This window comes from Rhinolophus ferrumequinum, chromosome 3, assembly GCF_004115265.2.
Source record: "Rhinolophus ferrumequinum isolate MPI-CBG mRhiFer1 chromosome 3, mRhiFer1_v1.p, whole genome shotgun sequence".
Taxonomy (NCBI): Eukaryota; Metazoa; Chordata; class Mammalia; order Chiroptera; family Rhinolophidae; genus Rhinolophus; species Rhinolophus ferrumequinum.
In genome coordinates, this window is record NC_046286.1 from 12,926,839 (window position 1) to 12,947,486 (window position 20,648).

The 20,648-nt window shown below is 50.6% G+C and overlaps 2 protein-coding genes across 3 annotated transcripts; one reads left to right on the forward strand and one right to left on the reverse strand.

Annotated features, from left to right (window-relative positions):
* Positions 1 to 2,200: 2,200 nt before the first annotated feature.
* GTPBP2 (GTP binding protein 2) lies at positions 2,201 to 13,147 on the reverse strand. Of its 2 annotated transcripts, none has more exons than XM_033100929.1 (12): positions 12,745 to 13,147; positions 9,334 to 9,360; positions 8,859 to 9,043; positions 8,375 to 8,483; positions 7,979 to 8,176; positions 7,508 to 7,682; positions 7,131 to 7,350; positions 6,554 to 6,689; positions 6,358 to 6,416; positions 5,565 to 5,736; positions 4,962 to 5,126; positions 2,201 to 4,730 (listed from the first exon to the last, which is right to left on the reverse strand). In XM_033100929.1, exons 1-12 carry the CDS (start codon positions 12,784 to 12,786, stop codon positions 4,554 to 4,556), a joined length of 1,665 nt encoding a protein of 554 aa, XP_032956820.1. In that variant the 5' UTR covers positions 12,787 to 13,147; the 3' UTR covers positions 2,201 to 4,553. The 2 variants fall into 2 exon arrangements, with proteins under 2 accessions (XP_032956820.1, XP_032956811.1); XM_033100920.1 differs by lacking the exon at positions 12,745 to 13,147 and adding an exon at positions 11,189 to 11,464 and having other exon boundaries at positions 3,474 to 4,730.
* Positions 11,671 to 19,695, forward strand: MAD2L1BP (MAD2L1 binding protein). Its single transcript, XM_033100939.1, has 4 exons — positions 11,671 to 12,001; positions 15,116 to 15,526; positions 16,034 to 16,296; positions 17,580 to 19,695. The coding sequence occupies exons 2-4, from the start codon at positions 15,481 to 15,483 to the stop codon at positions 18,090 to 18,092; spliced, it is 822 nt and encodes a 273-aa protein (XP_032956830.1). The 5' UTR covers positions 11,671 to 12,001; positions 15,116 to 15,480; the 3' UTR covers positions 18,093 to 19,695.
* Positions 19,696 to 20,648: the final 953 nt, after the last annotated feature.

The window sequence follows — 20,648 nt, forward strand, 5'->3', positions numbered from 1 at the left end:
TTAAAAAAAAACACCAATGTATTTAAAGTACTGGAGCAAGAAAAGGAACTGAGTAAAAAGTTAAAAAAAATATTTTCCCCAGCTCTGTCAGAGGCAGTTCAGATAATGCCTTGACCTAAATGTGAGGTTTGAGAATGTGAGGTGAAGACTTGAAACCCTAAAGTGTAAACTAGTTCAGGGCAAGGCTCTGTACACAGAAGCTACTCAATAAATACTGAATTACATACAAGCGAACCCTATGATAGCCACCGTTTTAGCCAATGGCCCTTCTACCTCTTGCGTCTTGTCCTCATGTAGAACGAGGTTGTCACTGGACCACTTCAGGAGCTGTTCAGATTGGATAAGTCATGAGTAGAACTAGATTACTCTAGAACAGGGGTGTCCAAACTGCGGCCCGCAATCCATTTTTAATTGGCCCGCAACAAATTCCAAAAATATATTTAGTTTACTTAAATAAACCAGGTGAGGCAATACGTACTTCACCTCGAGTGAGTGGCCCGGCTGTGTGTGTTTTACCGCATATGGCCCTTGGTGAAAACCGTTGAAAAAAGTCTGGACACCCCTGGTCTAGAACTTCACACCCGAGTGTGCTTTTGAGCAGCAGCGGCGTCCTCAGGGAGCTCGTTACAAGTGTCTCACACCCACCTCCACTGAATCGGGCTGTCTATTAACAAGATTCCTCAGGGCGTATCTTCAAGTTGGAGAAATACTGCTCTAGAAGATACCAATAGCTGGCCAGACTTGGAGAGAGCATTTCCTTAGACCATAAAGTACAAATTTAAGGGGTAAGTACCATGTTTCCCTGAAAATTAGACCCAGCCGGACCATCAGCTCTAATGCATCTTTTGGAGCAAAAATTAATATAAGACCCGGTATCATATTATAAAGACCAGGTCTTATATTATAGTAAAATAAGACCAGGTCTTATATTAACTTTTGCTCCAAAAGACGCATTAGAGCTGATGGTCCGGCTGGGTCTTATTTTTGGGAAACAAAGTACTTGCACCTTCAGGGTCACTGGTGTGTTCCTCTCTTCCCTATTGAAGTGTGACTACTTAGCTTAGGGTTTTTAAATTAATTATTGTAGCTTTTTGCACTTATCCATGTTTATAGTACTATAATCTCTTAATCTCTGTTCTTATATGTGGAAAGTCAGCTTTTTTGGCTTTTCTGATACGGGAAACCTTGAATAAAACTGAAGATGAACTGAGTGAGTTAGGTGGTAGTGAGGGAAGTGGAGTGGAGAGAATGGTGTACATCCCCCCCCATACGTATGCACAAACCAACCGCTTTTTAAGCTTATTTATAAATTGAGGGTCTGTATTTAGTTTGAAGGGCGGGGGGTGGGGGACGTATGAAAACCATTAGGCCTAGCAGGAAATTTCTTCTTTCAAAAATGTTTTCCATTTTTGTGGCAGTTAAATGTTTACTAAAAGGCAGTATTCACTGTGTGGACGGCCCTTTCCTTACTAGATCTGTATTTTCTTGAAGCCAAGACATCTTCCGTGCCTTGCACGTAATAGGTGCTTGTTATTCACTGGATGAAAGTGAAAATTTTTAGATGATGACCCGTACAGGAACAATAAAAATGTACATACTGCTGGGGTGGGGAGAGGCTGTCTTATATACCTTTTTATCCTTCTAAGTGTTCCACTGATGTAATATAGTGGCTCACTTACTCCTGGAGATGTCTCATTAAGTACTGAGATAATTTTCCAAAATTTCTTAATCTGGTGGAAAATTAAAAAAACTTTTTTAATTAAAAAAATGAGTTTTTGTTAACAGGTGAAAGCTACAGTACCTCGTTGTGTATAGGTTTAATACAATTTCAAATCCATGTGTGATCTAAGTTGTTTTAATTCACTTGTTTATGACAAATCTTTTTTAAAGTTTCTTCAGGGGTGGGTACTTAGCTGAGTTGGTTAGAGCGTGGTGCTAATAACACCAAGGTTGTCGGTTCGATCCCCACATGGGTCACCGTGAGCTGCGCCCTCCTTAAAAACAAACAAAAAACTGTCCTTGAACATGAAAAAAAAAAAAAGTTTAAGTCATGCCCGGATGTCATCATTCTGCATCTGTTGTCACTGATAAGCCATTGATAAGAACATGTATAGTAAGGATGACAAGGGGACCTTTAGACTATAAATACTGCGAGTTTGTGAGGACTATTTCATAGTTTCAGTTTGGGAGAGACAACTGAAAACTCTCCGAAGACCCCTGAGACATTTGCTCCTACCAGTTGGCACAATCCTGGAGCAGCTCAGCCCTCCTGCTAACACTGATGTCCTTGTTCCCTAGCAACGTGCTATAGCAACAGGGGACTTTTACTTTTGTGCTGGCAGCTGAAAATCAGCTTTTTGGTTGGTCGCCAGCTCTCCCAACTGCCTCCTGGTATATAAAAAGGCACACTTCATATTAAATTTAGACTTTACTCCTTCACCTCCCCTTGCCAGGAGCAGTAGTGTGATTAATTTGTCGTTTGTTTGGAGTATGTTACTTCTTTATTTGGCTTATTAAGAGATACTAAACTGTACGCTATTGGCTTGTGAAATTATAATTCTCAACAGCAAACTTGAGCTGAGTAAATTACTGGCAAAGACAAATCAGTTTCTGAGCGTAACTTGGTTGCTTCCCCAAAACAAAAACAAAACATACTTTTTTTGCTGAATGTAACCTTTTTCATAGCTCAGCAACTGTATAGAAGTAAACAGCTCTTAGTTCCCAACACAGGAGGGTGGTCTTCAACCCCAGGCTTCTTAGTAGGAAGTTAAACCAGTCATATTTTAAAAAGCAGTGGAGCTTGAGTGGCAGGAAAGCTATCACTTTAATACCCTGGAGGCAGAATGTCCTTTGGGACCTTGGGCCACATTTATCATTACATTTCTTTTGCAAAGATCAGTTCTCAAAATGCAGTCTCTGCTTTTTATAGTTGACTTTAACATTGGGCCTTATTTCTATATCCATAAAATGTGAGAGTCAGGTACTCTGAACACAGAAACGGGAAGCAGGGACTAAGGTTTGGCATGTGGGCCTCATAGCTCCAAGCAGCCAGTTTAAGCTGTATAAATCTCACTTCAGGCTATTTTGCATTGCTAGAAAAAGCGTGAAGACAGATTACCATGTCTCTGAATTCTACTCTTCATCAAGTAGCTGGCACACTGATCTCCAAATCTCTGACAAGGCACAGTAACCAGTAGCAAATGGCCAAGTCCTCACGTATGGGGAGGTTACCGATCTCAGTTAAAGCGAGTTTCACTTTCTATTCTGCTCACTCAAAAACTATGCAAAACAGGCCAGAATACTTGGTCACAATACAGGAACACTGATGACATGGGGGAGAGGAAAGGAAGAACGGCGAATGAGATCCCCGATGGGTTCTTTCCCCGTTCAGGGTTCAGCAGTGTTAGGGTTTCACTAGTCTAATCCAGAAAGGAGTCTAGCTCTGGAAGCTGAGCCTGTGTCTTAAGCATAAGCACAGTGTGTTCAATAAAACATTTTTATTCTGTACAATATATATATGTGTGTGTATTTAAATATATATGTATATTATATATATATATGTATATATATATATGTGCAGAGAAACCTCAACCGACAAATCCCTGAGTCCACGGGAACCCAGGACACAAACGAAGGGAAAGGAGGGAGTCCATCCCCTAAAGAGTAGGAACTATGGCACCATCTTTCCCTTTCCTCCAGGTTCCCAGCAACAGAGGGAAAGGTCACTGCAAATCACTAAAACGAGAGGACTTATGGAGGAGCAGGAAGCAGGGTGCGGGTGACAGGAATGGGAGCCGGGTCAGTCTGGGCAAGTAAAACATACTGTTTGATCCAGCACTAAAACCAACAGATCACTGCAGAGGAGGGGACAGAGCTGATTGCCATGCAGCTGACCTTCGGGATGCCCAGCCTCAGCTCGGCAGCCCCGCGCCTGGTCCAGCACAACAAATAGCACCTGTGGGGCCTACGCGAGGGGCCACGGAGGAGACGGCCCTTGACTGAAGGGAAGAGAAATCAAGCTGCGGAACAGGCCTCATGTCTCAGCACAGGACGGGAGCGCTGCCATGCACTGTCACAGTGCCATTTCTTCAGACCCTGGGCCACCACGTGGCCAGGAGCAGATGTCTTTTGTCTGGTCAGGTAGAGATGGCCAACTTACGTGGTCTTGAGAGGAGGTATAGAAAAAGGAGTGCCTTTGAGGCCCCAGTTGTTGTGACAATTCCTGAAGTGCAGGGACCACACCGGTGGATCACGCCCCGTCCTGACAGTGGGCCCAGGTGGCGGGGGTCAGCTCTCTCCAGCAGACAGGCGGTGGGGTGGCCAGGATTGAGGAGCCAACCAGGTGGACAACGCTGCTGGGCACTGCCCTGAATTCTCCTGTCTTCTCCCTCAGGGCTGCCTTTCCCCGGCCATACCAAGCTTGGCACCTGGCCAGAATGGTGGCAGAGAGCACCCCTCTCTATTAACACACAGAGCTGCCAACGGGGGGGCAGCGTGGCCAGAGTCACCTTATATATTGTAGGGACAGCTACGGAGCTGTGCTTGCCTGGAGTTCAGAAGCCCACGTTAGCCTGGGCCTCTCCTGCTGCAATGGCTTGCACATCTGTGACGTGGCCAATGCCCTTGGTGACACCCTCCCGGAACAGCAGCTTGGCGCCCACCTTCAGGTACTCTGGGTGTTTCAGGAAGCGGAAACGTACCACGGCCTTCTCCCCTGTTCGCAGCTTGTCCTGCAGCAGACATGTGGTCACTGGCCCCGGACAGGGTGTCCCGTCCCATCCTCTACCGGCCGTGGCTCTCCACCCTCAGGGGCCTAGCATGCGTCTACCCACCCTAAGTGGGGCTTTGTCCCTTTGGTGGGATCAGGGCATTCTCTACGAGTCCTGGGCCCGGCCTTTCTGGAGGCAGGAGAATTCTGATTTTTCCCTGGAAAAACAGGGACATGGCTGGGTCCCTCTCACCTTGGCATGGATCTTTTCCACCACGGCCGTCTGACGGACGTTGCCCACATGTACTGTCACCTGAAAGCCTCGCCGGAATGTGGTGGCATGGAACAGTAGGACGATTTCTGCCTCGAACACCGAGCAGATGGTGGGATTCATCTCGGGGCTCACCATCACCATGCCCTGGGGAGGCACGGCCCCCAGACCCAAGAAGGGCAGACCTCACGTTAGTCTCTCCCTCCCAGCCACCCTCGTCCCCTTCCAGCTCCTAAGTTTCCTCTTCCTTTACGACTTCAAACACAAGCCCTCAGAAGACAATGGGGTCCCACCGCAGGACCTCTCTTCGAACCCTTCCTTACCCACCTCCCATGTCCTCTACCCCTTCCAACACTTTGTCCTGCTAGGCTCTTGGACACTCGGGTTGCACCACACTTGGTGATCTGTGCTTTCCAAGTATTCTAAGCCTTTTCACACATGGACAGACAGTCTGTGTAACCGGCTTCTTAGAGTAGAGACCATGTTTTCTTGGCGTTTCCCTCAGACCGGTGCTTCTCAGTCAAGTAAACAGTCTCCCAGGCCTTTCTCTTTGTGTTTTCTCTCCAACCCACCCTCCCACCTCACCTTGCGAAGGAGCGCACGGTCAAAGTCCCCGAGGGCCAGTGTAGCCGCCTGACCAGCTCGCAGCACACGACAGGCGGAGCGGTTGCGCTGGATGCTGCATACTCTCAGCTCCAGGAAGCTGCCATCATCCGTGGGGCCCACCACCAGCTGGTCGCCCTCACGGCAAATCCCACTGCAGCCCAGAGGGCAGATGGCATAGTGTCAGCCTAGGCTCCTTTACCTCCTCTGCTCGGGTCACCCAGGGCATTCCTTCCCTTCTAAGGCTGAGTCCCTCAGAAGGGGGAAAGAGACCCTACATTCTGACTTGGAGTGAGGGGAGGTGACTGCCTTGCCCCGGTTCAGAGTTCAGACTCTGACAGCTCATACCAGGAAAGGCAGGGCTACCTGGCAGAGAGGTACCTGCTGGTTTGATACTGAACACCTGATCCCTGAAAGAGCAAGATATCCCCTTGGGTTTCATCCTCTGCTTTGGAAAGTCTTAAGGGACCTCTCATTTCCCCACTCAGAGATGAAGCCAGTTGAACATACTCTAGTTTTCTTCCTGGGGTCCAAGACCCACACCTCTCCCTCAGGGGCCTGGAGATTCCCAATAAAGTGGCAATACTGTTTCTTTCCTCCTAAGCCAATAGACTAGGTTTCTCCAGCTCTTCTGATGGAGAAAGCCTAATCTGCAAGCAAGCACATCGTTTAGCTGAACTCTGCTCAACTCCAGGGTCTCCTTTGGACCATAACGTCTTCGAGTGTATGCATATGTGAGAGCTGAGTAGGCTGGGCGGCAAGCAAGCCAATTTACCTGGAAAGTGTCCCTCCAACTACTGTCCCCACCTCGGGTACTGTATAGATTTCATCCACCTGAAGCCAAAGAAAATGCTATCAATGGCCTGCTAAGCAGGGCTGGCAGGTCCAAAATCTCTAAACAGACTTGGGGCTCGGTCAGAATCAGTCCTTCGCAGTTCCCCAGCTCACTGCCTGTTCCGGGCGACAATTACCTGGAACTCCGTCAGCTGCTGCATGAGTTCCTCCTGCTCTTTGCTGTTGGTGAGCGGTGGCAGGATATTCAGAAAGACTTTGAGCAGGTCCAGACTCTCTCCAGACACGCTGGACAGTGTGAAGATAGGGGTGACACTGTGAAGGGGAGAGGCACAGAATGGACACATGAGGCAAGTTCTAACAGGAAGCAGAGGCTAGAGCCCCATACATGGAAGGGTGAGCTTCTCTCTGGGTGGCTGGGGGCCCCTCTACTATCTGCTAACCTTCGCAGGAGCTCTGGGCCCTCTGTGGGTGAACCAGCCAAGGAATGAAGTACATAAAGCCCATCCCAGGGCCCAAGGGAGATGACGAACACCTGGCACAGCACTTTGTCTCCAGGGGCCCAGGCATCAGCAAAGCTCCAGGCCAGCTTGGGGGAAGGGCCGTCCCTTTAGCCAAGACTCCCTCCCACAACCCCAACCTGCCAAACCACAGAACTGGGCCAGAACTGGCGTGGTCCTGCGGGGGGACCCCAGGCCGCAGGGCCCTGTGGCAGCCTTCCCTGTGGACCAGGGCTCTGGAGTGACAAAGGCTTACTTGGGTGACTGGGCAAACTGCTGGGCAGCAGTGACGGCATCATCCTCAGAGGTGACCAGCATGGGGACCTTGTGGCAGCCAGGCTGCTTGAGAACCCGCTCTAGCTGGCGGACGGTCCTCTCTACTGTGGTCTTGGCACACAGGTCCACCTTGCTGACCACGACGAAGAACGGCACTTTCAGGGCCAGGGCCAGCCCCAGATGCTCCCTTGTGGTGCCAGCTGCCTCAGAGAAGGAAGGCACGTGGCAGGAGAGATGAGTGAGCGTGTGGGAGTGAGGAGAGGGAAGACAAGGAGAGTTCCTCTGGCTTCCCGATCCGAGGCGGCGCAGGGAAGAAGAGGGTGGGCAGTCCCTCCGGCCCCGCCCCGCCCCGCGTACCAATGCCGGTGTTGGCGCTGACGAGCAGCAGCGCGCAGTCGGGGCAGTAGGAGGTGAGGCCAAAGATGGTGGTGTGCAGGTACTTGTGGTGGCCCGCCAGGTCGATGAACGTGATCATCTTGGAGCTGCTCTCGCAGATCTGCTCTGCCGTCCGGGAGTCACTGTAATTCACCACCTGGCCCCGAGCCCAGGGCTCTCAGTGCCCCCTGCCAGCCTCGCCAACCCTTTCAGAGTTGCCAGGACCTAAACCAGCCCCTGGGTGACCCTGCCTCTTAACGCGGAACCCCATTTCTGATTTAACTCAGTTGATTCCCCCATTTGTTTTCGAAGAAGGACGGAGCTTGTTCACTACCCTCGGGGCCTTTATCGAGTCCACTCCAGAAAGTTTCCGCCCTGCCCTCAGACTGTCCGTCACCGCGACCATCCCAGCCTCCGACTCTGGCCCCACGGGGTCCCACGGACGGCAGGTACCTCTCCCTTGCTGTTAAAGCCCAGGATCTCGAAGCTGATGCTGGAGGTTCGGCCAGACTGAATCTCGTGCAGGTGGCGGAAAAGGTTGAGCCGCGCGCGGCCCCGCCCATTGTCCAGCTCTCCCTGGGTCAGGACTCCGAGCAAAGTCGACTTCCCTGAGTCCACATTCCCCAGGACGGCCACACGAAGGTCCAGGAACTGGGAATGAATTGTCAGACGTCAGGGTTCCAATCCCTCCCCTCTCTCCACTGAAGGTTTGGGCAAGGGTAGTGACGCTCCCAGGGGACCCACTGGTGACCTGGACACCCGCAGGATCCAGGGCCAGGAGAGAGCCTGCTACCGCAGGGCTCTCCCGGGGAGCACAGGCATGAAAGGCAGGGAAGGCTGCATGCGCACCTGTTGGTTGTCAGGGACCTTTCGTACCAGCACCTCCGTGATCTTCCGGGGAGTGTCACTGTCATAATCCACTTCTCGCTCCCGGAGAACAGTGATGTCTGCCCCGACCCTATCAGAGCAAGGCCACAGCTGCCACAGCTCACGTGTACGCCCCCACTCCTTCCATCCTGGCTCTGGACCAATGGCCTTTCCACACCTCCCACCGAGCTCCCAACACCTTCCTTCTCCTCCTACCACCCCCAATCGATCCCACGTCCACAGCTCCCTTTAAACAAACAAACAAGCAAATCTTCAATCAAGGAGCAAAAAAGCCTCCATCTAAAGCCGGGGAGCCCAGAACACTAGCCCTCCCCACTTCAGCCCTTTGTCAAGAGAAGGCAGCAGAAGGAAAGTCCCTCCTTGGCCCCTTAGGCCCTAAGGGGCTGGGTACACGCGGGTCCCGCCCGGAGTTAGGGAAAAGTGAGAGGAGGAAGGGGAGGCATACTTCTCCGCCATCCGGTGCAGGGTCTTGAGGGAGGCCCGCATCTCCTCCTCTGCCAGCCCCACCAGCAGCCCGTTGTCCTCCACCCCAATCTGGTAGACGGCCTCCCCGCGGCCTTCCTGGAGCCGCCATTTCATCTGTGTCACCAGGTGCTCAAAGCGGTACTGGGATGGGTTCACCAGCTTCAGCTTAGGGCAGGTGAGGTGTCATCACAAGGTGAAATCAGAGATGCTCCTCATCCACCCACACGCTCACCACCTGTCCTACTGCAAGGACCAGGTCCTTCCCTTCCCACAGAAACCCCCTCATCCCTGACCCCCTCGAACGGGGAGTCCCTCCGCCACCAGAATGAGGTACAGAGCTCTTACCCTGAACCACATGCCTAAATTACTATTGATCCTGAAGTCAGAAGGATCTCAGAGAAATCATCATCCCACGCCAGCCAGGACAACCTGCCCCTCCCCAGCCTAAGACTTACTTTATATTCGATGTTTCCATCTTCAGCCTGAAAAGAAACAGGGAGCCGTTACCACACACCCCTCCAGACCCAACCCCTACTGTCCTGATTCCCGCTGGAGCCCAGGCAGCAGCTAACTGGAGCGAGTAGGAAGCCTCGGTGGCCTCTGCTTAGGCCGGTACCTGCCAAAGGTCATCGGCAGGCAAGCCCTCTCCTCGGCCCCAGTGTGACCTCTGTCAAGGAAAGGCCTCTAGAACAGAAAGAGTCACCCATCTAAGCCAGAACAGAACCGAGTCCTTCCTTTCTTTGATTCCTGGCAGCACATTCTCCCTAGATGTAAGATCGCCTCTTTCTTTTCCTCAGCAAGGAGAGCTGCTGTCCCCAGAAATCTGTCTCCTCTGTGTCCGGGCAGCTGAGGCCATAATTTGCCATGAGTCTGGGAGACACCATTTCCTTCCTGCCCACCCCTCTTAGCTGATGCCATCAAGAGTAAAACGCTGCAAGAAGTTCTGGACCAGGGCCAAAGGGTGAACTCAGCACTGGTCATACAAGCCCAATGAGAGAGAAGCCCGGGTGACAGAGGGGCAGGGCTCCAACGTTGGGGCTGAGATGAAGAGAAGGACCTCAGAAAATATAATTAAGGGGACAGACTCCAGAAACCAGACTCACTGTGGCTTTTACCTTTGCTGCCCTCTTATGCCTCATCTCAGGTGAAATCCTGAACCCACCCCACAATCTCCTCTACCTCTTCCCTGTATCAGGTGACCCAACACGGAAGTATCCTATAGCCTGAGCCTTCCCCTTTCGGTGCAAAGGGATTTGCTTGTTCTGGTTGTTCTGCTTTTTCTGCACTTCTCCTCCCTGGCCATTCTTCTTTTTCCCTTCCTGTCATCACTCCATCCCTTCAAAGCCCTCTGACTCCAGGCTCTAACAGGTCTTCACCCATAATCTCTACATCATGAAGCATAAGGAAGATCTTTTCCCACCAAAGAACTTCCTGTTTTATCATTTTGCTGAGGATGAAGAATTAGGAGGGGTGGCTTCAGAAAAGTGGTACAAGGATGGTGGTCTAGACCAGTGGTTCCAAAAGTGTGCTTCCAGCCCCGGCAGCATCAGCACCACCCAGGAACTTGTAAGAAATGCAGATTATCGGGCTCACCTCTGACCTACAGAATCAGAAATTCTAGGGATGGGACAGCAATCCAGGTGATTCTGATACACGCTAAAGTTTGATAAGCGCTGCTTTAGGCTCTTCCTCTGGGCCCTCCTTTCCTCAGAGGGACAAACTAGCAGTTATTCTCTATCTTAGGGAGTAGGTGGAGTAGGTGTATGGAGGCTGTCCCCCCTTCCTCATAGAACAGGCAAAGGGCAGGAGGACTGAGCCTGACTGTTCTCTAATTGTGTGTGTGTGTGTGTGTGTGTGTGTGTGTGTGTACTCAGGGACAGGCACAGAACATATGGCTCTTTCCCCAGGTATTCCCCTTCTCCCTGTGGAACAAGTTTAGAAAACTCTGCCTCCTCATCCCAGGATGCAGTCTCCCCTCTGCTGCAGCCAGAGATGGAGCCTGGGCATTCCAATCTGCTCTTCGCAAGGGGCTGAGAGTGGGATCCCCTTCCCCACTTCTCCTCCTGGATTATCCAGATCAGAATGGGGGCATCCTCCCCCCACCCTTCCTTCCTGGGGTCCTGACCCCGAAGGGCCTGCCAGTGTCTCGGTCCCTCCTTCCTGGGGTCCTGGGACCGGAAGGAGGGGTTCTCCTCTTCCTCAGGGTCCTGACACCGGAAAGGGGTATCAATTCTCTCTGTCCCGCCTTCCTGGAGTCCCAGGACCGGAAAGAGTGGTTTCTTCTCACCCCGCCACTTTTCAGGTGCTCACCTCGGGGGGCAGGTACGGGGGGTTGTTGGCTTTGCCCCCTCTGTTCCTTCCGTTCTTCTTCTTCCCCTTCGGGCCCCCGCAGCTGCTACTGCCGCCGGCCCCCCTAGCCTTGAGGGTTCCGCCCATGGCCGGGCCCCCTCCGGGCCGGCAGCAGCCGCCGAACAGCTCCGATACCCGCGAGTCCATCCGCCGCTGCCGCCAGCCCCCCGCCCGGCCCCTCCCCCCCGCCACCGCCGCCGCCGCCCCTATTGCCACCGACGCGTCCGGCCAGCCAGAGGCGAGCGGGGTGGGGCCCTGTGCAGGCCACGCCTCCCACCCTTCTCTGGCTCCGAGCGCGTCAGAAACAGCCGCGGGGCATCACGGGATATAGAGTCCTCAAGCCCGGGATCTCCTTCAAAAGAGTTCGCCGCCGCCCTACAACTCCCAGGAGGCATCACGACGCACGGGGTCGCCGGTGATTTCGGGGCGAAGACAAGGAGCGCGCCTTTGCACGCAAAAGCGTTAGGGTGCTCTAGTTGGGTTCCTACTCTCCGCTCTCTGAGCGGGTCTTTTCGTAGGGATTTTATTTTGGGGGATGGGACGGAGTGGTGGTGGCCGGGAGGAAGTTAGAGCCCCACGGCCTGGGGGTGGACAGTCACCAGAGGGCTTACATCAGAATCAAGCTTTGTGGGCGCTCCTTCATTTAGCCCCTTAGCGCGATCCCAGACAAGTTTTGGACCTAGAGAGTTATAGAATTCAGGGCCACTAGTCCCTGCAGCCTGCTGGCTCCGCCCCTGCCTCAGTTTCTTCCCCGACGGTCGACGTGCCGTAGGGGTGAGTCGGCGAATGCCAGGGCGGAGGCGGGTGGTGGTTAGCCTAATTATGGCTGTTATTGTTACATGATTATGCCACCTTTACATAGTAGTCACTGCTTATTACCAGGCTGGCACCCTCCGGGGGCCGTTTTAGAAGCCCAAGACACCACGGTGGCCCCGACCCGAGGCCCGAACCCATAAACCAGGCTTGCAGCCTGAGGGCTACAAGGATATCCGCAGCGAGTATTACTACTCCTTTTTGTTTTGAAGCAGAACCAATCAAGAAGAACCGAGGTTGATTTCAAAACAGCCAGAGCTGTAGGAGGGGCATGGCCTCTACTTGGGGCGGGGCTGGGGCTCGGGTTACAGCAACTACTGCGGGGGCGGGGAAGTGGCCGGGAATAGAAACTTGGGCAAGCGCCCCAGAGGATCGCTGACTTTTGACTTTATTGCCAAGCCATCTCTCTTGCTCTTTAGGGCTCTTGCAGTCAGCAAAGAGTAAACACATTCAGCGACATAAACCAGTGTACAAGACTCTAGAAAGGCAGAGTGGAGAAGCAAGTTTGCGTTGCTGGGTTGGGAGTCAGGACGCCAGGATTCAATTCCCAGCCCATGGCTATCTCATGACTCACCACACTCATTGTTGTTCACGTCCCCTCTCTTCACAAACAGCGAGATGCTTACACAGCCAAGAAATAAAACAGCCCTTTCTTCCAGACCTCAGTTTTCCTTGGAAAACTAGAAGCAGCAACAGAGGCTTACCTCTGGTGATCCTTTCAGGGGTTCAGACTTAGTGGAGTCCATGGCTTCCTCCCAATACCACAAAGAGGGTGGCAAGTTACCGATTATGGAGTTGCTGTCCACATGGCATAACTCCCCAGAGCGGTGGGAACAGAAGGACCAAAATCTGCAAAAGGGCCTTAGCAGACCCAGCCAATTAAGTGGTCTTCAGCGGTTGAAAGTACGTATGACTTCTCTCTTCTCAACCCTGTTCAGCTAAAAGAAGGTTATGCTGCAGAGGTGAGCTGTAGTCAGGGGTACAGCCCTGCCAGGGAAACTGCTACTTAGAGGCTGAGAAGGAAGAACTCAGTGAGAGCTCTCAAGAAGGATGGGGATTGGAAAGGAGAGCTAAGACCATTCCCCCAACATTCTTACCACCAGCAGTTCTGGGCTCCCTTGATAACCAGGGCCAGCTGCACTCACCTGATAATACTTGTCCTCTCATCTTGGTGGATCTTTCAGCCACCTCAACACAGTTTCATTTCATCCATCTCAATCCCCTTGTCTCCTAAGCAGAGAACTTCTTTTGAGAGATGGGAGGGGATAATTCATTTCCATACCCCATTCTTGAACATTTTGGCTTACCATAGGTAGGAGTGAAGGCTGGCAGAGGAGTAGACTGAACAAGGATGTCTGTCCAGGAGATTAGGAGTGTGGTATACTCGTATGTGTTTAGTTTCCTGGAGAAGTTGCTTACGAGGTGGAAAAATATGAAAATATTTTTCCTGACATGTAAATAGTTATTCTTTGTGTATAGTACCTTTACATAAGATCTTTATTTAGAATTTATCTTCATATAGGATGTGTGGTAGGAACGAATTTGATTTTTTTCTTCTAAATGGGCAGGGAATGGTCTCCAGTTATTTGCTTTGAAAAGTAACCCTCATCATATACTATACATGGATCGTATCCATATACATGGATCTGTTTCTGGACTCATTTCTGTTTTATTATGTTTGTTTATTCTTGAGCCAATGCCACAGTATTTTTATTTTTATTTTATTGGGGATTATCAGGGGAACAGTGTGTTTTTCCAGGACCCATCAGCTCCAAGTCAAGTCGTTGTTTTCAATCTAGTTGTGGAGGGCACAGCTCAGCTCCAAGTCAAGCTGTGGTTTTCACTCTACTTGTGGAGGGCGCAGCTCACTGGCCCATGTGGGAATCAAACTGGCGCTGTTGGTGTTATGAACACTACGCTCTAATCAACTGAGCCAGCCGGCCGCCCATGCCATAGTATTTTAATCATTGTACTTTTATATAGTATGTATTGATCTCTGGTCCCTACTTCCTGAAACACATGCTTTCTTGGCCTCCATGATCTGATATTTGTCTATTTTTCTTGATACTTCTCTGGCTACTCCTCAGTTCTTCTGTACAAGTTCTTCTCTCTCTCTGCTCATCATTTCTTAAACATTAGTGTCTTTGGGAACTTAGCTCATCCTTATTCTACGTACCCTCCCTGGGTGATCTTATCCTTTCCCATGCTGATGACTCTTAAATACCTATCTCTTTTCCTAATGGTGTTCCTAAATATCTCTTCACCGTACAATGGAACGGCCAACTCAACATATCAAAAACTGAACTCATGTTTCCTCCTTACCCACATCCCAATACACCTAGTCCTCCTCTAGTGTTCCCTCCTTTATTGAATGGCATAACTGGCTATAGAGTTGCTGAAGTGAAAAACCTGCTTGTCTTCTTGGCAGCCTCTCTGTATCCCTCCTTTTCTTCCTGGGATCAACCATCAAATGCTCATTGGACCTCCTAAATATCTCTAGGGTTCACCACCCCACTGTTCTCTCCATCCCACTGTGACTACTCTAGTTCAGGCCTCTGTCACCATGCACTTGGGTAATTGTAGTTGCTAGTTCTAACTAGTATCCCTGCCTCCTCTTTTATCCTCCCTGTAATCTAATCTCTACACTGCAGCCAGTGTAGAGATTAAATTTATAAAATGTAAATTTAATCATGCTATGTCCCTACTTAAAACTTTCAAAGTTTCTTCACGTCTCCCCTCCCCCCCCCCCCCCACAGGATCAAGTTCAAATTCTAACACGGCTTATAAAACCTTGTGGTGATCTGGCCCCTATTTGTCCACCACAGCCTTAACTCTTTATAACCTGAATTCTTTTCATTCCTTGAATAGAGGATGTTCTTGTCTCTCAAGGTCTCCAGTGCCACTAGGCCCTCCTCTTTATCTTTACTCACCCTACAGGTCACAGTTTCTTGGGCATATTTACTCTGGACCACCCTTCGCTCCCACCCCATCTAGGTTAGGCGCCCCTGCTCTTCGCGTCCACATCCCGTGTACACCCCACAATATAATTCATCACATTGTATTGTATCTACATAGGCAGTGCACCCGTTGAGGACAGCGCCTGTTTCTGGCTTGTTTGCTGCAGTCTCCAGCACCTAGGACAGGGCCTGGCACGAAGTAGGTGCATAATAAATAGTGAACGCAGAAGAGAATGGATGCGTGAAGGCGAGTGTCCTTTGGAAGGCAGCATTCAGTGGCTGAGAGCGCGTGGGTTCCCTGTGGGTTCGGTATATCGGGTGCGAGGGTGTCAGGGAGAGAGCGCAGGGCTCAAATTCCACCCCAGCCCGTCCAGCACACTGCGGCTGCGCCGCGCGGCCGAGCCGGAATTGATGACGCGAGCTTCCCATGATACCTCGCGAGGCGCCCATTCAAACCGCTCCTAAAAGGGAGAGGAGGTCGTGATGGCGGCTCTGGAGCAGGAAGTGCTGTCCCCGGCCGCAGTTCCTGGTAAGGCGTGGGGTCCGGAGCTCGGGGAGCTTTGGGGGCCTGTTTCTTTCCTGCCGCCGCTCCCTCCCGTCATTTAGTCCTGACCCTTTCTCCGTCGGCATTTCCTGGCGTCCCTCGGCTCTGACTCGGCCCTAGTGACTCCATCGCCCCCACGGCCCGGGATCCCATGGGTTCACCCCCACTTTGTCTTCATCTTGGCGGCGTTCTGGTCCCCTCTTGACTACACTTTCTTTCCACTCAGATCGGGGCCTCCACTTTCTGAGTGGAGCTTCAGTGGAAACCCCCCCACCCCACCTTCTCACCGCCCCGCCGTAGCTTAAATGACTCTGGGAGACTGAGATCAGGATTCTCCCCGCCTCGGTCCACACAGCAGTTTGCGGAGGCAATGTGCATGTGTCGGCTGTCCCTTCCGCCGCGTTGGCTGATGTGGGCATCAGGGAATGAGAAGACCGGCTTTGGCCGTTGAGTTTTTCATGTTTCTGTCTTGTCCCTCTGTGCGCCTACCAGATTTGGAGTGGTGTGAAGAGTCGGAGGAAACCCACGCCCCCCAGATAGAACTCCTTGAGACTACCTCTGCCCACGAACCTCCCAGCTCTTCGGAGCCTTTTTGCCGCCGAGACTGCTTGGTGCCCGTCGTGTTTCCCGGGCCTGTGAGCCGGGAAGACTGCTGTCGGTTTACTTGTGAACTTATAAAGCATATCATGTACCAACGCCAGCAACTCCCTCTGCCTTATGACCATCTTAAGCACTTCTACCGCAAACCCCTCCAGGTAGGCACACACTTTGGGAGAAAGTTGGTGGGAGACTTCGCGGCCATTAGTTGGTCCCATTATTTCCACCGCAGGTAAAAAGAGGGTCTAAGGAATCTTCCGGGCCTATCAGCCTAAACAACTGGAAGGAATGTGTTTCATCCCATGGCTTCAGTCACTTTCTCCACATATAATCTTGGATACTCTAACCCTCCCCACTTTTTCTCTTGTTTTCTTTTTCTGAAACTCCTATTGTGGGTTGCCTTTGGAGTTCATGAACTGACCCTTTTTTCAAGTTTTCCTCTGTTCCTTGCAGTGTCTCAGTTTCTTCCAGATTCCTTTTCCCATGTATTTGTTTCGGTCTCTGACTTTCATGTCAGAGGCTTTTAGTCTGTGTCTGGTGAATATTTCAGAGTAAGTCATTGAAAGCTCCGTGTGGGCCTTGCGTGGCTGGGCCTTGTGAGCTGATCGACCCTACTCTAAGGATACTGGGTGGGAACCTACTGGTTCCTTTGGAGAGGGGATCACTAAACATCCAAAAACATCAATACTGGAAAGTCTTCTCTCTGGGTGGAGGAAATTGGCAGGCCATCTAAGTGTCCTCATGTGTTCACTCTTGCCTTTTGCAGTGCCTGAATCAGCAGTTCCTGAGCCTTTCTGGGGTTCTGCTGTGTGAATCAATTTGCTTCTTATGGGAGTCCCTCTGTCAGTACTTGGTTTTCAGCTCTCTTGAAGTATTCCATCTGCTTTCTGTCCTCCAAAAATGTGTTGCCGCCTTTGGCCCCTGTTGTCTATTCTCCTTCTTCCTCCTCCGTTCTCTCTCCCTCCCTCCTTCCTTCCTTTCCTCCCTCCGTTCCTTTTCCTCTCATTTAGTAGTATTTCAGATGGGAGTACAAATAAGCGTATGTTCAAGTTGCCATGTTTAATTGGGAAACAAACTCCAGAATCACCTTTATTAGCCCAAATAATCCTCATTCCTGTTATCCTACTGTAACAAAAATTTGCCACCTGCTGTGCCGCCAAATCCCCTTGACTATTTTGGTTGCTTATTTCTGGAGGCTCTCCTACTTCAGAACACCGTCTTTGCTGTTCTAAGTGTGGGAGAATTATGGTTTTCTTTGTGCAAAAAAATGGTTTTTCCTTTTTGATCTAGTGCCCTTTGGTAAAACCCCGTGTCTCAGCGATGGCAGTTCACTGAACTGGAAATCCATCCCATAAGTCTACATCCCAACCAACAGGGTTCTACAAAGGTCATTAGCTTTCCCCTACCTTGCCTTCTCTCTCACCATTCTTTGTCCTCGTAGGCAGAGGACATGGTGAAGAAGAAAGCTCGGGCCACTGCGGAGGCGAGCAGCAGGACATGCCAACAAACCCTGGCAGAACTGGAGAGTGTCCTCAGCCACCTAGAGGGTCTCTTTGCCCGGACACTAGTACCGCGAGTGCTCATCCTCCTTGGGGGTAGTGTCGTAAGTCCCAAGGAGTTCTACGAGCTGGACTTATCCCGCTTGGCCCCCACCAGCATGGACCAGAGCCTGAGCACAGCGGCTTGTTTGCGCCGTCTCTTCCGAGCCATTTTTATGGCTGATGTTTTCAGTGAGCTGCAGTCGCCTCCGCTCATGGGCACGATCGTCATGGCACAGGGGCACCGGGACTGTGGAGAAGATTGGTTTCGACCCAAGCTAAACTATAGAGTCCCAAAACGGGGCCACAAACTGACTGTGACCCTGTCCTGTGGCAGACCCTCCATCCCAGGCCCGGCCTGGGAGGATTACGTTTGGTTCCAGGCACCCGTGACGCTGAAAGGCTTTCACGAGTGAATGAGGATGCTTCTTACTTGTGAACACAATGGCTAAATGATTTTTCCTTCTGTGGCACCAAGTCACCCTTCTCTGGCTTGGAGGTAGTTGCTTCCTGGTAAGAGGAAGGTTCTGGCCTTCTGGCTGCCTGCTTCCCCTCCTCAGACTGCCTGGTGCGCTGATGGTGGGGCTGGGACTGTAATCCTCATTGAATCAAAGGTTGATTTTCCCAGAGGAGGTTGAGTCAGGGTTTTCTGTTGGGGGTTGGAAAGCAAATGTGGGCCCATAGACAGACACTGTCATGGACGTGGCCCTTTCCTGCAGCCTTTCAGGATTTTTACCAGGGATATATAATGTGGGTATGGCTCATGAACTTAAATATAAAATGAATGAATTCATATTAAATTTTCCTGAAACTCTAGGCTTACAGAGACTTTCTCGGCTCGAGGCTAGGGTATTTTATGTTTCTCCTCGGTCTCTTATGCTTCAGGGCTTCCAGGACTTTATTTTTTTTTTTAATAATTAACGTTTCTTTCTCTTCATCAGCCCCATGCCAGTCAGGGAAGTGAAGTGACTTAGCCAAGGATCTGTAGTGGTTTGCTATCAGCACCGGGACTAGAGTCCGCGTCAGCTAACACCTAGCCCAACGTTCTTTCCCTGCCACATACTGGTTTTGTGACCCTTAACGTGTGTGTGCCCAAAGCAGAGGTCACACAGGGGAAGGGGGCTGAGACACTGGGCTGAGAAAAGAAAACAAAGGGTCTTTGCAAAGCCTGGCTGAACCACAGGCTGAAACCCCGGGAAAGCCCCGTGGGATCAGTTCCCTGAGGCCACACGTCCCTTCTGGAATTCTGCCCAGCCTGTCTCCGTGGCAGTTGTTCGCAGCTGGCAGTCCTGTTGTCTATGTTGTCCTTAGGCGAAGCCTGCCCTGCTGCCTGTGGCACTTCCTCCACTGCTGCCTCTCTGACGTGGCTGTCGTCATCCTTTCTGTTATCCTCTCTAGCTTGATGCTGTCCTGACCACTAAACATCGGTGCTGTTTATCCCTGGGAACGCCTGCTTAGTCCTTGGAAGTATTAGGTTGGTGCAAAAGTAATTGCGGTTTTTGCATTTATTTTTAACCTTCTAAACCACAATTACTTTTACACCAACCTAATAAATTGAACAGAGAATCCTCACCGTACTGGTGTTAGAGATTTGTGTGTGTGTGTGTGTGTGTGTGTGTGTGTGTGTGTATACATGGGAATAATATAAATAGATACTATTTTTTGTGTTTTAAGAAGAATGTTTTGTTTTTATGTTTTGTCAAGTAAACCAAAAATAGTTTATATTTTATGCTACCTTTTAAGCACTTTATTATCTAACCTAACAACCTTGCAAAGTTTTTATCGTTGCGCCCACTTTATAGATGAGTCTTGAAGAGATTGAATAAATTGCCTGCGTGTTGAAACCTGGATTCAAACCCGTCCACCTGGCACCAGAGGCTGAGTGCTTTACCCTGTGCTGTGCATAGCTGTGTGATTTTATTGTGAAATAATTAAAGAGGATTTGCCCTACCAGAATCAGTCATACTGGAAACCTGCAGGACACCCCCACCTCCTTGCTTCAGATTGTGTTTCCTGATAAGGGACCTGACATGAATAGGCGCTGAGTAAATGCGGAATCAATGAAAACAAGAGGTTTGGGTTCTTTTTGGTGCTGTGACCGTATTCCGCTGGCTAGGATTTCGGCGGTCTCTGCCTGATGATATTACATTACAGAAGGACAGGGTCATCTCTCCCCCCTTCGAAGGGACAGGCTACGTGAGGGGTCTGACTAAAGGGAGAGAGAGTTTGGAACAAGGGAGTTAAAAATTGTCTTGAGACGGAAAACACATTAAGCCAAGTAAGCTCCCTCAATACCGACTTTAGAAGGCTTCATAATGTCTAGACAATCAAAACAAAGTGATTATCTGGGTAATTGTACACTTATTTCTTTTGGCTTGGCATTGGGGCCCAGGTCATTTTGATTTTATGAGTCCTCTCCAAAGGAATCCAGAAATGAAAAGATCAGTTAATAAAAGTGATACATCCCACCTCCTTCCCTGCCAATGAGCTTGCTGAGGCTCCTGTTACCTGTTTGACCCTGGCTGGGGACTCCAGAGGTGGGTGTGAAGAAATAGGCAGTCTCTAGCCTACGGAGTGAAGAGCCCCAGCTGCAGTGGGGTGCTGGCCTTTCCTCTGTTGCTACCATTTGAGCCTAAAAGCAACAGTTGTGGGGCCCCAGGTAGGTAAATGTAGATAGTAGTGTGGTCTGTAAATGTCACCCTTTTTGTACCCTTCTTCACACCTTTCCCAAGGTGGCTCTATTCCTTGCCCCGTCACTTCAGTCTTCATTTGCCACTCAGGTGGAATAGTACTATGGTAAAGAGACATCTGGTGAAGACAAGAAAATGGAATAGCTGGAACCCACTATGTAAGACCTGGCTTTGGGGGGATTAATTATCTTAGATTCCTAGACTTTTAGAGCCAAGAGTATCTTCAATTATTTCCTTCATAGGTAATTCCGAGGCCAAGAAGGGACACCACTGGAGTGAAAT